This window comes from Rhincodon typus, chromosome 5, assembly GCF_021869965.1.
Source record: "Rhincodon typus isolate 14 chromosome 5, sRhiTyp1.1, whole genome shotgun sequence".
Taxonomy (NCBI): domain Eukaryota; kingdom Metazoa; phylum Chordata; class Chondrichthyes; order Orectolobiformes; family Rhincodontidae; genus Rhincodon; species Rhincodon typus.
The window spans coordinates 19,698,292-19,715,575 of NC_063336.1; the positions used below are offsets into that span (position 1 = coordinate 19,698,292).

The window sequence follows — 17,284 nt, forward strand, 5'->3', positions numbered from 1 at the left end:
CTCTTGCCTCACCATTTGAATGTTGGCTTTTTCGACAGATGCTAGATGCCGGTGTGTCGCAAAACTGGGACAGTTTGGCAAGTGATGTAACTAGTTCTTTAGTACAAGCTAATACAAGTGCTCAGCTTTGTCTGGGCATGTATTCTTTGTAGTATGCAGTGTCTTCAGCCATTTGATATCATGTGGAATAAAACGAATTGCCTGCAGACCGATGCCTATAATATTGGGGACCTTGCTACGATTCATGATTGGATGTAGGAAGATTGCTGTGTTTGGAGCTGATTTGTTGGTTGGAATCATTTAGCTGTTTCCATTGCATATGAACATATGAAATAGCTGAAGTAGACCATTAGGCCCCTCAAACATTCTGCCCCATTCAATAAGATCATTACAAGCCAAGTGGATACAAAATTGGCTTGAAGGTAGGAGACAGAGGGTGGTGATAGAGGGTTGTTTTGTGGAATGTAGGCCTGTGACCAATGGTGTGGTGCAAGGATTGGTGCTGGATCCACAGTTTTTCATCATATATATAAATGATTTTGATTAGCAACCAAAATTTAGATTAGTGGGACTAGATCAGATCCGTTCAGGTCAGCTTGGATGAGTTGGACCAAAGGGTCTGTTTCCATGCTATATGACTCTGACTGTACTGGTCTGTTTTCCACATGAATTCCATCTTCCCATCTACCAAACTTAGATTTGGTTGCTAAGTTTGCAGGTGAAACCAAAATTCATGGTGTAGTGGACAGTGAAGAAGGGTATCTGAGTACAACAGGGCCTTGATCAGATGGGCCAGTGGGTTGAGGAGTGGCAGACTTTAATTTAGATAAGTGTGAGGTGTTGCATTTTGGCAATGCAAACCAGTGCAGGACTTCTACCATTAATGGTAGAGCCCTGGCCAGTGTTACTGAATAGAGGCCTAGGGGTGCAGGTGTATCGTTCCTTTAAAAGTGGAGTTGCAGGTAGATCAGATGGTGAAAAAGGTATTTGGCATGATTGCCTTCATTAGTCAGTGCATTGAGTATAGGAGGTGGGATGTCTTGTTATGGCTGTACAAGACAGAGGCCACTTTTAGAATATTGCATTCAACTCTAGTCACTCTGCTATAGGAAAAATGTTGTCAAACGTGAAAGGGTTCCAAAGAGATTTACAAGGGTGTTGCCAGGTTTGGAGGATTTGAGCCTACAAGGCGAGGCTGAATAGGCTGAGACTTTTATCCTTGGAGTATCAGATGCTGAGGGACGAGCTTAGAGAGGCTTATAAAATCATGAGGGACATGGATAGAATGAATAGCCAAGGTCTTTTCCCTAGTTAATGGAGTCCAGAACTAGAGGGCAGAGGTTTAAGGCGAGAGGGGAAAGAAGTAAAAGGGACCTAAGGGACAACTTTTCCACGCAGTGGGTGCAGCTTGTATGGAACGAGCTGCCAGAGGAAATGGAGGAGGCTGGCAATCTGGATGGTTACATGAATAGGAAGGGTTTAGGGGGATATGGATCAAATACTGGCAAGTGGGATTACATCAGTTCAGGTCAGTTTGGATGAGTTGAACCAACGGGTCTGTTTTCGTGCTATATGACTTTGACTCTACTGGTCTGTTTTCCACATGAATTCCATATTCCCATCTACTGCCAATAACCTGTGATTCCTTTGCCTAGCAAGAATCTGTCTCCTTTTATTTTTTAAATATTCAGTGACCCTGCTTTCCGCTGCCTTCTCAGGGAGAGAGTTCTAAAGTCACAGAACCCTCTAAGAAAACAGTTCTCCTCGTCTCTGTTCTAGAAGGGTCACTCCCAATTTTAAAATCATACCCCCTAGTTCTGGGATAATCTGTAACAGTCAGCATTCTATTCATGTCTACCCTGTTAAGACTATTCAGAATCTTAAGTTCTTTAATCAGGTCACTCTGCTCAAAATTCTAATAGAAACAAGCCCAGATTGTCCGACCTATCCATGTTTTTTTTTTCAATTTGTTAGCTGACATTGAGTTATTCTCATACAGATATCTTTAACAGTTGATTTAAGTTTGTTTTCTAATTACTGACGTTTATTTAATGAGTCGTCAGGGTTATCTGTACTTACTCCTTTGGAAAAGGGGAGGTTTGTCTGTTTCAGTCTGTCACTCCTTGACTCCCTGAGAGTGATAGATTGTACTCGGTATTTCTGCTAATTTTGATCAGGCATTAGTGGTATGTTGCAAGCAAAGAAGAAATAAAACTAACGCAAAAGTGAATGCTGTGAGGGAATATAAGACAAACATGAGATTTGCTTTCAATAAAAATGTGACAGTGGGAAGACCGCAATGTAGAACAAAAATTACATGGTGTAGATATGGTAAACTTTTTTCTTTTGAAGTAATACTCATCAGTGATCATTAATTATACATGGATGAAAGGCACATTTTTCCCTGTATTATTTCTTAGAGCTGAGAATTTGAAAGACCTTTCCAAGCAAAGAAATGAAGGCACGGATGTGAGTTCGTTCATAAGACCATAACTGTGAAAGAAAGTCATTTAACCCACCAAGCCCAGTTCAGAGAAATCATGGATGATCTGATGGTCCTCGGCTTCACTGTCCATTTTTTTAAACCCTCATAATCCTTGATTCCCTTACTAATTAAAAATCTATCTCAGCCTTGAGCATATTTAACAAACCCATCTCCATAGCCCACTGCAGTAAAGTATTCCACAGGTTCACAACCCTCTGAGAGAAAAAATTCCTTATTTCTGTCTTAAATGTTTGATTCCTTACTCTGAAGTTATGCCCTCTGGTCCTAGACTCTCCCACAAGGGGAAAAGTCCACTCCACATTGAGCCCCTAAGAATATTGAATGTTTCGATAAGGTCACACCTCATTCTTCTAAATGCCAGTGAGTGCAGGCCAAATCTTTCATTAAAGAAAATCCCTCCATACGCATGATCAGTCTATGAACCTTCTCTAGACTGCCTCCCATGTCAGTATGCCTTTCCTTAGGAAAGGCACCCAAACTATTCACAGTATTCTACGTATGGTCTGGCTGGTGCCCCGTATAGTTTTAGCAACACTTCCTTATTTTCATATTTTCATTCCCTTTGACATAAAGGCCAGAATTGAATATGCTTTACCTATTGCCTGCTGAACATGTTTGCTAACTTTTTTGTGATTCGTGCATGAGGACTCTGAAATCCTTCAGTGCTGCAGCTTTCTGCAGTCTTTCCCCATTTAAAAATTATTCAGCTCCACAATTCTTCCCTCCAAATTGGATAGCATCATTTTTTTCCACATTATATTGCATCTGCCATCTTTCTCTAAGGTTGACTTGATTTGTCTTCTCTTTTCCTCCCCCAACACTCTTTTTGCCAGAATGCTATTAATGTCCTCTACCATGAAGACTGATGCAAATTGTTTATTCAAATCCTGTGCGGTTTCCTGATTTGCTATAATTATTTACCCAGCCAACTTTTCTAAAGAGCCTATGTTCACTTTGGCACTTTTTACGTACTTAAAGAAGCAGTTCCTGTCCTTTATATGCTATTTGCTAGTTTATCTTCAAAGATTATTTTCTCCTTTTTATTGGTCAACTTTTGATGGCTTTTAAAACTTTCCTAATCCTCTGTCTTACCACTAATCTTTGCTATGCTGTATTTTCTCCCTCCTTTTCAATTTGCTACAATCCTTAATTACGTCAATAAACCATGGTTGGTTTATCCCTTCCTAGAATCCTTGTCAAGTACAGTTCCAGTGAGTACAATGATGGGGAAGCTGATGTATTAAAGGAATGGGCTTTTTGGTGTAGAACAACTTCTCACTTCAATTTGAGGTGCACATTTTGAGAGTCTACTTCATGGAAAGCTGTCGTTGCTGTTAAAAGTATGCAAGGTTCTTGGTGCTTTAATGAAGAAAATGCATCCTGTTTAATGAGGCTAGTGGGGAGCAGGCAGTCGACAACACTCTAAATTGGAAGTGATATTGCCTCCTCTGGGGGAGCTGGGACACTAAAGGCAGACATATAAATGAAGCAGAAATCTGGCACCCAGAATAATGCACCTGCAGCTTAACAGCTTTCTTTGACATTTGGAAATGTGCAGTAACCAAAATGAAAACAGGAAACACAAAATTTCAACACAGTATTGATAATATAATTGCATCACATTCATAGCAATATGTGTAAAATGCTATGTTTTGACTGCTGAAGAATACACGTAATGATATCTCCACTTACCTGTCAAAATGGTGTTGAAAGATCAGAACATATTAACTCTAGTCATAAATAATAAAACAAAAAGTAATCGAGAAGACTGTTCCATGAGCTGAAGTAAATTTAGACTGAAATAATGTCTGAGATGAGAGATCTCATTCTGCAGTACAAGTATGTATTGCCTTCTCTAGGAGAAGCAGCGCTGAAACTTAGAATCAAGTCACTTGGAGTGTGGCCAGTGGGGAAATGTTGATCTTTTACACTCAGTACAATTGCAGCTTTTTAAAACTGTTCTGTTGTGCATTCAAGATACACACACTCTCTGGTTCACATCTCTTTTATACTAACTCGCTGAAGAGCAATCCCAAAACGGATGTCCTAAAGTAGTTTAAGTTGTCCTTTGTGTCACTGTTGTATCTTCCAATTGGAAAATGAAGACCCAGGTCAAGAGAAGCATTTTCAAAGTTTTCTTTTGTAGCAGTTCCTGCATTATTTAAATCATCTTTTGGTGTTTCTGGAGTTTGATTGTGGTCTGTGGCATGTATTAATTGGGCCAGGCAGGAGGTGGTTTAGTTGACAGGCAAGCACGATCCACAAATCTGAATGGTTTCACCACTCCTGAACTCATTGTTTCTTCCAGCTTTCAATTCCTGCATGCACCCTCTGGGTTTCCAGTGCTATCTGTTCCTCATGCTGCTGTGACATTTCCTTTTGGCCTTGTTCCATAGCTCCCTTGCACCTGTGTTTTCCCACATCCCTTCCTGTGCTCCAGGCCATACTGCCTGTGACCCAGGTACTGCAGTGCTTCCAGAAACTAATGGTAGGGCCTTGGGTATTTTTGTAGAACAGAGGGACTAAGGATACAGGCACATAATTCTTTGTAGTTTGCATCATATATAGACAGTGTGGTTAAAAAGGCATTTGGTGTGAGGAGAGAGATTTTAAAAAGACATGAGGCAAATTTTTTACGCAGAGGGTACTTCACATGTGGAATGAACTTCCTGAGGAAGTGATGGATGTGGGCACAGTTACAACATTTAAAAGACATTTGGATAGGTGGATGAATAGGAAAGGTTTAGAGGGATATGGGTCGGGAGCAGGCAGGTGAGACTAATTTAGTTTGGGAGTATGTTCGGCATGGACTGGTTGGACCGAAGGGTCTGTCTCCATACTGTTATGACTCAATCAAAGACGCTCACCACCATCATTTTTCCAGGGGAGTTAGAAACGAGCAGGAAGTGCTGGCCCAGTCAGTACTGCCTGCATCCCTTAAAGGCACACAAAAAATCCTGATGTATTCCGTAAGCAAATATTCGGGACAGAATTATAGGTCACCTTAATTAAGGAAACCAGCACTGATTTTTCTTGGTGAAAACCATGTTCGACTCACTTTGTTGAATATTTTTGGAATAGAAGATTGATGGGGACAAAGCTGTTAATGTGGTGTGAGTGGACTTCAAAAATGATTTTGAGACAGTGCCACACAGAGACTTGTGAGCAAGTAATAAATAGCTCATGCTCCTAGGGAAGGTGATGCCAGTGTTTTTGGTCGGGGGGTGGGGATTCGTCAATGTTGAGACCCTTTCTCTTGAAATATCTAGGTCTGGACTTTGCGCATGGCACAGTTTCAAAATTTGCAGGTGACACTAAACCTGTGGTTTGTGAGGAGGATAGTTTAGAATTTCAAGAGAACTGACATTCATAGAATGAGCTGCTGCGTATAGATGAAGTTCACTCCTTGGAAATGTTTTTTTTTGTTTGGAAAGACAAGAAAGAGGCAATACAAGATAAAGAACAGAAGTCTTAAAGGGATGCAGGAGTAGAGGCACCTGGGTGTTTCAGTTATTGAAACGGAGTGTGATTAGTACAGCCCATAGTAACCGAGGTTTTATTCATAGGGCCGGAGAGTACAAAAGCAAGGAGGCTGTGTCAGGTTTCAGCTAGAGCGGTGTGTCCAGGCCTGAGCACCACACTTTGGGAAAGATGTGCAGGCATTGGAAGTTGCAGATAAGATTCATGAGAATGGTTTCAGAGCTGAGGACTTGTTGTAAGGACATGAGAATTAGGAGCAGGCACAGGCAATTCAGCCCCTCGAGCTTGCTGCAACATTTAATACGATCATGGCTGATCTCATCTCGGCCTCAACTCCTCTTTCCCACTGCTCTCTGTAACCCTTCATTATCCGTTACTAATTAAAAATCTGTTCATCTCCTTAAACTTACTTAATGTTGCAGCATCCACTGTACTCCAGGGTGGTGAATTCAACAGATTCATGACCCTTTGAGAGCAAACATTTCTCTTCATATGTGCTTTAAATATGCTGCTACTTATCCTAAAACTATGACCTGTAGATTGCCGCACAAAAGGAAACATCCTCCCTATGTCTACTTTGTCAGTCCCTTTAAGTATCTTCTATATCTCAATTAGATCTCCCCTCCTTCTTCTAAACTCCAGACAGCATAGGTCTAACTGCTCAGTCTCTCTTTATAAGACAAACCCCTTTGTCTCTTGAATCAATCTAGTGAACCTCCTCTGAACGGCTTCCAATGTAAGTACATCCCTCCTCAAGTAGGGGTCCAAAACTGTACACAGTATTCCAGATGCTGTCTCTTTAATGCATTGTATCGTTGCAACAACTTCCTATTTTTATTCGATGTTCTTTTAGCTGCAAATGCCAAGATTTCATTTGCCTTCCTTTTCATCACCTTCAGTATCTGCATATTTTTTGTGACATATTTACAAGGACCCCCAGTTCTGCACCAAAGCATTCTGAAGTTTCCCTCGATTTAAGTAATAAGTTGCCCAACTATTCTTTGACCAAAATGGAAAATCTCATACTGATCTAAATTATGAAGATCCTTTGAAGAAATTGGGACCTTTTTCTTTGGGGGAGAAAGGGGCTGAGAAGAGATTTTATAGAGGTATTCAAAATCGTGTGTAATCTACCTATTATCATGAGGGACAGAGTAGAAGGGGAGGAACCATTCTGAATGATGACAGGGTCAAGAACAAAGAAGGTATAAATTTAAATTGCAAAAGAGCCATCAGGACATGAAGAACATTTCGATTTTTGGAATGAACTGCCTGTGTGTGTGGTGGAGATAGATTCAGTTGAGGCTTTTAAAGGTAGTTGGATGGTTACCTACAAAGGAAGACTGTGCAGTGTCACTGGAGAGGAATTGCAGGTGAGCAGTGCAGACATTATGAATTTAAAGGCTTGCTCTGTGTTGTAACAATTAAGATTTTGTGATGCCTTTGTACATAGTGCGTGCTACAATTTTGCTTTTGAATACCTGAGAAGGTATCCTCATGTTTAACTTATTTTGAGGATTTTTTAGCACATGGCTAAAGAATGCTTTCACATGAAGTCATCTGGTTAATACAGAATCTGCAGTGTCCACTCCACTTTTCAGCACAAAATAAAACAGCCTTTCGATCCCAGCTATGCACCTAAGTATCTCCTGGCATGTGCATCAGATAGTGGGAATATGTGAGTGAGCTACTGAAATAATGGTTCTTTTTGCCCTGTGCTACTATAGAGGTGCCAGTACTAATTCTGCAATGATTGCTAATGTATATCTTGTTCCTAAACAGGAGGATGCTGTCTTATGATCGGCGCTCTGAACCTAGGGTAGGTGAGAGAGTCCCTTACGTCATTGTGTACGGAGTGCCCGGGGTACCGCTCATTCAGCTCGTTAGACGACCGATTGAGGTGCTGCAGGACCTCAGCTTGAGACTGAATGCTACTTACTACATCTGCAAACAGATACTGCCACCCCTCAACAGGGTCTTTTCTCTGATTGGTATTGATGTTTTCAGCTGGTACCATGAGTTACCTAGGGTAAGAAGCACTGCAATTCCCTGATACATACTTTGGTCTCCTAACATTGTATTAGTTTTTAATTAGTCTGGCCACTAATCTGTTAAGTTCTTTACTATCAGGAATATCAACAGAAATGAAGTTGGAAATGTTAATATAAAACTGCTGCAGGATAGAGGCACAGACTATTTTCTAAATGAGGAAAAGCTTTGGAAATCTAAAGCACAAAGGGACTTTAGAGAATCCTGACCTTGGATTCTTACACTAACATGCGGATACGGGTGGCAATTAGGAAGGCAAATGCAATGTTGGCGTTCATTTCAAAAGGGCTAGAATTACAAAAGGAACTACTGCCGAGGTTGTACAAGGCTCTGGTCAGACCGCATTTGGAATATTGAGAGCAGTTTTGGGTTCTGTATTTAAGGAAGAATGTGCTGGCCTTGGAGGGAACCCAGGGGAGATGCACAAGAATGATACTGGGAACGAAGGACTTGTTGTATGAGCAGCAGTTGAGAACTCGGACTGTATTCGATGGAGTTTAGAAAGCTGAGGGGGGTGGAATCTCATTGAAACTGACAGAATACTGAGAGGCCTGGATAGAGTGGATGTGGAGAAGATCTCCACTAGTAGGAAAGACAAGCACGAGATTACAGCCTTGGAGTGAGGGGACAACCCTTCGAATTGAGATGAGGAAGACTTTCTTCAGCCAGAGGGTGTTGAATCTGTGGAACTCATTGCTACAGAAGGATTTGGAGGCCAAGTCATTGAGTGTATTTAGGACAGAGAGAGGTCCTTGATTAGTAAGGGGATCAAGGGTTACAGGGAGAAGGCAGGAGAATGGGTTGAAAAGCATATCAGCCATGATCAAATGGTGGACCAGATTCGATGGGCTGAACGGCCTAATTGTGCTCCTGTATCTTATGATCTATTTATTTAATGATTAAACTCTTGTAACTAGTAAATATGAATATATTACAGTTAAAACTCTTTTTATCGACCAGAATGAATGGCTGTATGGAGCATCAACAAACCACTTTCAACATGCACAAGTTAGGGGTGTAGTTAGAAATTTAAGATTATACTGAAAAGGGCTTACAATAATTGTCAGACTCTTAATTTAGTGGAGAGCCAAAAGGACAAGAAGGGCTGAGAATAGATTAGTGGCTAACAAAAAAAAATGTCCAAAATATTTAACGAGGAAAATGATATTCAAATGAAGGTTGGGACTGGTTGGGCCCAACATGAGGTCATCTTGTAGAGACAGAGTATGGCTGCTATACTGAATAAATGCTTAGTATCTGATCGCACTAAAACACAAATGTTACCCTTGTCACAGGGAAGGAGGCAGTTGGGAAATTGTATGGGATAAAAATAAAAAGTAGTCGTTGTAGTCCTATGGGACCATAGAGCTGCTGTTTAGTTAGAGAGTGATGACTGGTGGTTTAACCTGAGAGTCACCTGCCTCAGATGAGGGGAGAGATCTAGCCAGCTGAGCTAACCTACGAGACGCGTGAAAGATCAGCACTGTTCAGAAAGAGAAGTCACCCAGTCTGGATAGGGTGCTTACTTGGTTGCCAAGGGAGGCAAAGGTGAAAAGTGCAGAGCCTGGTTGCAGTTTTCCAAACGTCTTTGGATTTTTGAGTGGTGCCACTGGACTGGAGGATTGTTAAATGTTTAAACTCCTTTTCAAAAAGGGCAAGGGATAAAAAAGCCAAATGACAGGCCAGTTCACCTAATGCCAGTGGTAAAGGAGCTTTGAGACTATAAACTGAGACAAAAATTGACACTTGGAGAAATATGATCAATAACCACTGCTGCCCCAAAAAAGGCTTGCAGGTTGTGGGTGTTCCCCTTCATCTGCTGCACTTATCATTCTAGATGTGGTTGTGGGTTTGGAACCCGTTGTCTTAGGAGCTTTAATGAATTTCTGCATTGCGTCATGTAGATGGTACTGAACATCACTAGTGGATGGAATAAATGTTTGTGGATGTGCTAATCAAGCGGGCTGCTTTGTCCTAAATGGTGTCAAGCTTATTGAGTGTTGTTGGAGCTGCACGCATCCAGGCAAGTGGGGAGTGTTCCATCACACTCCTGACTTGTGCCTTGTAGATGGTGGACAGACTCTGGGGAGTCAGGAGGCGAGTTACCACTGCAGGATTCCTAGCCATGTGCAGAGACCAAAAGTAGACCATGTTTTATTGATTGTTCTGTGAATGCATTCCAACACCTGAGTAATTAGCGACTCATTGTGCTGCTTGTATACCTTTTAAGTTGTATACACACAAAGTGTAATTCATTCCATGATTCCTTGTGCGAACAACTAGAACTAGGATGACTTTCACAACGAGAGGTTGACCAATTAAGACAGACTAAGAGAATTTTTTTCTTACAGAGACTTGAGTCTTTGGAACTGTCTTGCTCAAAAGGTGGTGAAACTGGAGTTCCTGGAATTTCAAAACGGTAGATAAGTCCTTGATGAGCAAAGGGCACAAGATTATTTGGGATCGATTAGGAATGTAGAGTAATTGGAGCAGCCATGATTTTCCTGAATGTCTGAAACAGGCTGAAGAGGCAGAGTAGCCTATTCATGCTCCTTCATATGTAGGACAGATTTGTGAAATTTTGTCCACACTCTCTCGGATGTTTTTGTCAGGACAGATTAATCTGCTGTCTGCGTTACATTAACAGCCCCGCGACAAGACAGCTTTCCCAAAGTCTGTCCTTGTTAAAATATATTCTAATTCATGACTTGACATCAGTGTTGCAATGTATAGCAGAGTAACCAACATTACAGGCACCTTTTTGATCGCTCTCCCACAAGCAGCTGTAGAAATTGTGAACTCACTGACATCTGGTATTGTCTGCCTGCCATCTCTTCATTGTATCTGACTGCTTTAAAGGAAACACGCTACAAGATAATTCTCCAAAAATGAAAATAATACTTTTCAATGTTCTTAAGCTCAGTGTTTAATATTTCTTTAGGTCCAAAAGGCGTTTTCAACAGCTCGCAATGAACAGGATGGTCGTAAAGGAACGATCTCCCAGTATTTCACCACCCTGCACTGTCCAGTCTGTGATGAGCTGACTCAGCTGGGCATCTGTAGCAAGTGCCGAAGCAACCCTCAGCAAGTAGCTGTGATCCTTCATCAGGAGATTCAAGAATGGGAGTGGAAACAATCTCAGCTGCTGAAGGTACTTGTGCTAAACCTTCTAAACTGCAAGTTACACTGTTTCTCTGACTAAAAGCCAAAGGATGTCACAATAAATATAGTGGACCAAATTGACTTCATTCAAAATGCTATGAATAAAGGTCAGTTGGAATTTTATCAGAAAGTAAACCAAATGTTTGGAGGAAGATTCACAGAAGGATGGGGGTGGAGTTTGCAGAAAGAGGTTAAGGAAAGCAGGCAAGAACGGAAATGGAGATATTGGGACAGACTGATATAAGTTTAGTTGAGAGTTGAGTCTGAAGGAGATTGAGGGAAATGACATTGTATGACTGCATTGCTCTAGAGAGCAGGCAAGGGATGTGATGGGCTGAATGACCATCTTCTGTGGCCATGCCATATTAAGTAAATGAATGAATTGTCTTCTGAATACCAGGGAGTTGGGTCTTGTGTGTGGGGGTTGATGCACAGTTGGCCAAGCTGGGGGACTTTGGGTGGGATTGTATGAGAATAAGGAATAAATTATCATCTCTGATTCTTTGCAGCAGTTACCCTTCCCGATCAATTCTCTGGACCAAGATCTGACTTTAGAGACTTATAATTCAAATATCTGGAATTTATTTGTTACCTCCTGGTGTTCTGCAACAGAATAAGTGATCATTGTTCTTGTTTGAGAGTTTTCTGAGTATTAGCTGTTGATTTTTGCGGCGACAAGTTCACTGGAGCTTAGGAGGTTGAGGGGTGACCTTATAGAGGCTTAAAACCATGAGGGGCGTAGATAAGGTGAATATCAAGGGTCTTTTCCCTAGGGTGGGGGCATTCAAAAGTCGGGCATATTTTGAAGGTGAGAGGAGAAAGATTTAAAAAGGACATGAGAGGCAACAGTGGTTTGTATGTGGAATGAACTGCTAGAGAAGGTGATGGATAGATACAGTTACAACATTTCAAAAACATTTGGATAAGTATGAATAGGAAAGGTTTGGAGGAATGTGGGCCAAATGCAGGTAAGTGGGACTAGTTTGGTTTGAGAATATGGTCAGTATGGACTGGTTGGGCCGAAGGCAGCAGTGCAAACCACTGAGCCACCGTTATGCCCCAATGCACCTGTTGTGCAGAAAATAGAGGGCCTCACCTGTATGAGTAATACTTGCGAGCTTGGCCAATTGTGCATCAACCCCCACGCACAAGACCCAACTCCCTGGTATTCAGGAGACAATTCATTCATTTACTTAACATGGCATGGCCACAGAAGATGATCATTCAGCCCATCACATCCCTTGCCTGCTCTCTAGAGCAATGCAGTCATACAATGCCATTTTGCGGTTGGTTTTCTGAAAATACCTAGTGCCTAACGGACTGCAGTTGTTGGAAAGTATTCACCTTTTAAATTGCTAATTACCCAAATCTTTTGTTTTTAGATTTGCAGGAATTGCACAGGCTGTGTGGATAGACAAGTTCAGTGTGTCTCATTGGACTGCCCGGTCCTGTATAAGCTGTTCAGCATCAACAGTGACCTTACAAAGGCCCCATACCTTCGACAATTGTTGGATCAATTTTAACAACTCTAATACACTCAAAGCATTGGCTGGTGCTCACTTCAGTTTTTGCTCATCTGCATTTTTGTGTGCCATGGTGAGCTTCTCATGATGGCAAAAGCTGAGCTTTTATAGCCAACGAGATTGAAATGTTTGCATATCTCCTTTTTGAGTGTGAATATCATGATATTTGTTGCAGTGCAAAAAAAAAGTGTATTAGTTAACTGTTTCACTTGTTGGAAAATCATTTTTAAAATACATTTGTGAACCTGTGTCATTTCCATAGTGATGGATGATTGAACAGCCCTGTAAATAAGTGTACAGTCCTATTTCGTATGCAATTATGGTAAATGGAGTTCTGATCTATGGGCACTGAAATGTGGGTAATTTACAACTATGGTGCAAATTTCAAGCTGCATATGTTTACAGATGATTTTCTACAATATATTCAAGTTTTATGTGTTGTATGTTTTAACAACTTTTCTCAATTATATATATTTTTTATTTACCTTTTCTGATGGTTGCTTTCTTTAGTGTGCATTATAGTGAACTTGCAGTCCAAAATGTAACAGTTTGTTAAAAGGACTGTCCTGTTATGTTTCTGGGTGCTTTGCTCTGAAAACAATCATGGCTAGAAAACATTTTGGAAACAGTGCTGTGTGGGGTTGTTGCAATATCTTGATTATTTATTGGGATTATATATGGCACTTCATATCCTTTTTAAAAGTTTATATTATTTTCAAAGAAAAGCTTAACAGTTTCTCATTATGTCAAGTCTGATTTGCCAAAATTTGTACAAATGAGGCTTGCTTTTTTGAATGGTTGTAAAGTTGAATGGAAATATAAAGGAATTATATGGTCCTGTTTATTTGCTAACTTCTGTTTTGTTGGACTCTACAATCATCCAGAACTTGGAATTTTACTTTAAAAGTATTTTTTTGATATTGTCACTAAATTAGAATAAATCAGATTATTAAAAGTTTACCTTGTTTAAAATACTAGATGGTCTGTTTTGGAAAATTAGTCTGTGAACGTGAGGCTTTACAAAGTACATAGGAGCTTGTGCACTAGAATCCTTCAAGTTGAACTTGGAAATTGAAGCATTCCCATGCGTCTGTTCCCTTTCGGCTAGTTGTGGGTATGAGACGCTGCTGAAAAAGCTGGAACAAATTGCCAGAGGATACAGTGTGGATAAGACCCTGCAGCTAACTGCTGTCACTTTGTCATGAGATGTGAGCGTTATAATAGGCATTTATTACTCATCCTTAATTGCCCTGAACAAGGTGGTGGTGTGTTGCCACCTTGAAAAGCTTCAGTCCTTGGGGTGAATTGACACCCACTACACTTTTGGGAAGGGAATGGATGCTTAATCTGGTTTCTGGGGTTTCATGCTAACACATTGGATTATGTGGAACTGGACGATACCAGATAAATGGGAATATTCAGTCACATTCACGTATGTGCCTTGGAGGTGTAGAGGAGGCTTTGGGGGAGGAATGAGTTATGTGATTGAATACCCAGCATATAGCCTGCTCAAGAAACCTTGTCATTTATTAATTGGTCTTATTCAATTTTGCCCATGGCAGCCTCCAAGCTAGGAGATAGTAATAAGGACTGCAGGTGCTGGAAGTCTGCATCAATAAAATGTGGAGCTCGAGAAGCACAGCAGGTCAGACAGCATCGGAGCAGGAGGAAAGTTGATGTTTTGGGTTTGGACCCTTCAGGGCTGGGGCCGGGGAAGGGAGCTCGGAAATGAATAAAGGGAGGGCAGTGGGGCTGGCGGGATGCTGATAGGTGGATGCAGGTAGCGGGTTGTAGAGATTGGTCAGTGGGATGGGTGGAGCGGATAGGTGAGAAGGGAAATGGATAGATTGTGTCAGATCAAGGAGGCAGGGATGAGAGGGAGGGCTGGAGGTGGGCAGATTTTGAAGCTGGTGAACTCTTGTGTTGAGGCTATTGGGCTGTAAGCTCCCGAGGTGGAATATAAGGTGTTGTTTCTCCAGTTTACATGTGGCCTCATTTTGATAATGGAGGAGGCCCAGGACGGACATGTTGCCATGGGAGGGTGAGTTGAAATGGCTGGCAACCAGAAGGTGACGTTGATTGGCGTATACAGAGTGCAGATGCTTTGTGAATCGGTCACAGACTGTGCTTGGTCTCTCTGATATAGAGGAGACCACATCAGAAGCAACGGATGTAATTGACCAGGTTAAAGACATTCATGGGGGATAAGTCAGCTGCATAGGCAGGGAATGAGGAAGGAGATGTGGATATAATAGCAGTTTGGTTATCTCCTCCGTCCTGAAGCTCTTCAGCCACATCCTGAAACAAGAGTGTCGCAGTGGGAGAGAGACTCACTGAGATCTCTTCGGAGGGAGAAGGAAGGAAAAAAAACTTCAACGTGGACATCCTTGGAACAGGCATCGCAGTATGGTCTTCAGCGACTAGCAGATAGTAAGGACTGCAGATGCTGGAAGTCGAGTTGATAAAATATGGAGCTGGAGAAGCACAGCAGCAGACAGCATCGGGCTATTGGTGGAAAACTTCATGATGGTTATGCCATTTAAATTATTGCACACTGCACACTGATTTAGTCATGATGTAATAGGAACATTTACTTGCTGTATCATCAACCCAAACTTGGATATTGTTCAAATGTTGTAACAGGGCATTGTCATGCTTCATTGAGGATTACAAATTGTATGAAACATGGCAAGTTTCAGTAACCAGCCCTGCTACTGATGTTGCTAAAGATGATCTGAAAATAACTTTACCTGGAATGCTGCTCTGCCTTCAGCATCTGATTTTCTTCCCCCAGAAACTTATCACTGCAGGTTTGACACTTCTCAGTTCCTTTTCCTAAATCCTTCACCTCTATTCAGAATGTATCTAAGCTTTCTCTTGACTCCATCCTCAACCTGATCCCTATATTTAATGCCCTGCATTGTGCTAAGTTTCAACCCAAAAAGTCCTTTCCTGAATGGCTTTGAAGGGGCTCATTTCTGCATTCAGATACTGGGACCCACATGGAATTTATTCTTTGAGGGTGGAGGCAGAGGGGTTTAAGAAAATCTGGCTTTTGTTCCAATATTGATCATACCAGCTTTTTGACCAGTTTTTGTTTTCATCATTTGAATGTTAGCATAGACAGAGAAACAAAATTTCCATCAAGAGATGCATTATTACCTGAATTACAGCCTCCTGAAATCCATGAAAAAGGATCGAGGTTGCAGGGCAGTACCTTGCATTGGTAATATTTATTTATTGGCTAAAAAAATGAGCATGCTTCAACACTCAGGGTCATTGTTTTGGGTCACTGATCTTGCCAGACATGAAAGAATAGATTACAAGTATAGCTATCATTTAAATGGAAAAATGCAACATTTGTTGGTAAGAATAATTTTATTTTCAGTAGCTAAAGTTTTGAGAAGTCATGAATACAAACTCTGAATCTCTTCTGAAGATTATCCGCAAACTAAATTGACACTTGTTTGCACAATCTAGTATTGTATTTCAGCGCAATTAATTTGGACATCACTTCATCTGCAAATGCAAAGTACGCTGCAGTCTGAGGGGCTTTCCAAGATTCCCTATACAATGGACATTACCTTTTACTGTCAGACAGCAAGAGAATTAAGATTCTTTCAAATCTCATTGAAGAAATGACTCGCTGAGGTAAAACACCAAAGTGTAGAGGAATTATAGATTTTCTAATGATGATACACACATCACAAAATTTGAATGTTTTGTTACCTTTAATAAAAGATAAATAATAAGCTCCCCTTCTGTCAACTGCTAATATTTGAAGTTATGTAGGTGATTGTAATTGTAAATTATTTATTCAAGTATGGAATCTGGGCTAGCATTTTGCCTTTGATGTGGTTATGGTGAGCTGCTGCTGCTGTTCTGAACTGCTCTAGTCCACATCAATAGCTATAGGATGGTGTGTGTCTTAGAATGGGAGTGAGAGTCATGGTATTCCCATGTCCTTCTGTGTGGTAGAGATTACATGTTTAGAATGTGCTGCTGAAGGATTTCTACAGATCGTACAAACGGCCAGCCAGGTGCATCTATCCATCAAAAAGCAGGGTATGTGTGTACATCTTGCAACAAGATCTAGATGAAGAAAGAGATCGAACCAGTACTCTAACATCAACCAGCAACAAGCATCCCAATATTAATTTACAATATGCCACAAAACAGCACCTATTGAAACATAATTCTGTTTTCAATGCCATCATACAGCCAACAGACCAATATCAATCACCATTTAACTATGTCAGATTCAGAATTATCATGAAGACTATAGTACAACTTTTGCTTTTCGTGGAATGATGGTGTAGTGAATAAGTTGGGGTGGGGGAGAATGGAGGTAATACAAGCTTTAGTTGAGAACTACAGTATTCAATTCCATACCAGTGCTCACCAATGTTGAAATAACCAACCCTCAATGCACATTTTAATTGTTTTCTTTAGAATATCTATTATTGATAAACCAGATGACAGCAAATCAGATAATGATTGGAGTGCAACTTGTCAGCATTTAAGAAATAATTGCCATAAAGAAATAATTAACATCAAACTGATA

General features: G+C 40.9%; 1 protein-coding gene across 1 annotated transcript in view; it reads left to right on the plus strand.

The window, feature by feature from the left end:
* Window positions 1-13,204, plus strand: part of LOC109917016 (DNA polymerase zeta catalytic subunit) — a 170,426-nt gene extending 157,222 nt beyond the window's left edge. Inside the window, exons 21-23 of the mRNA XM_048596685.1 lie at window positions 7,769-8,015; window positions 10,977-11,186; window positions 12,580-13,204. Coding sequence (XP_048452642.1) covers window positions 7,769-8,015; window positions 10,977-11,186; window positions 12,580-12,720 — 598 coding nt within the window. The 3' untranslated portion in view covers window positions 12,721-13,204. The remainder of the gene's footprint in view (window positions 1-7,768; window positions 8,016-10,976; window positions 11,187-12,579) is intronic.
* Window positions 13,205-17,284: the final 4,080 nt, after the last annotated feature.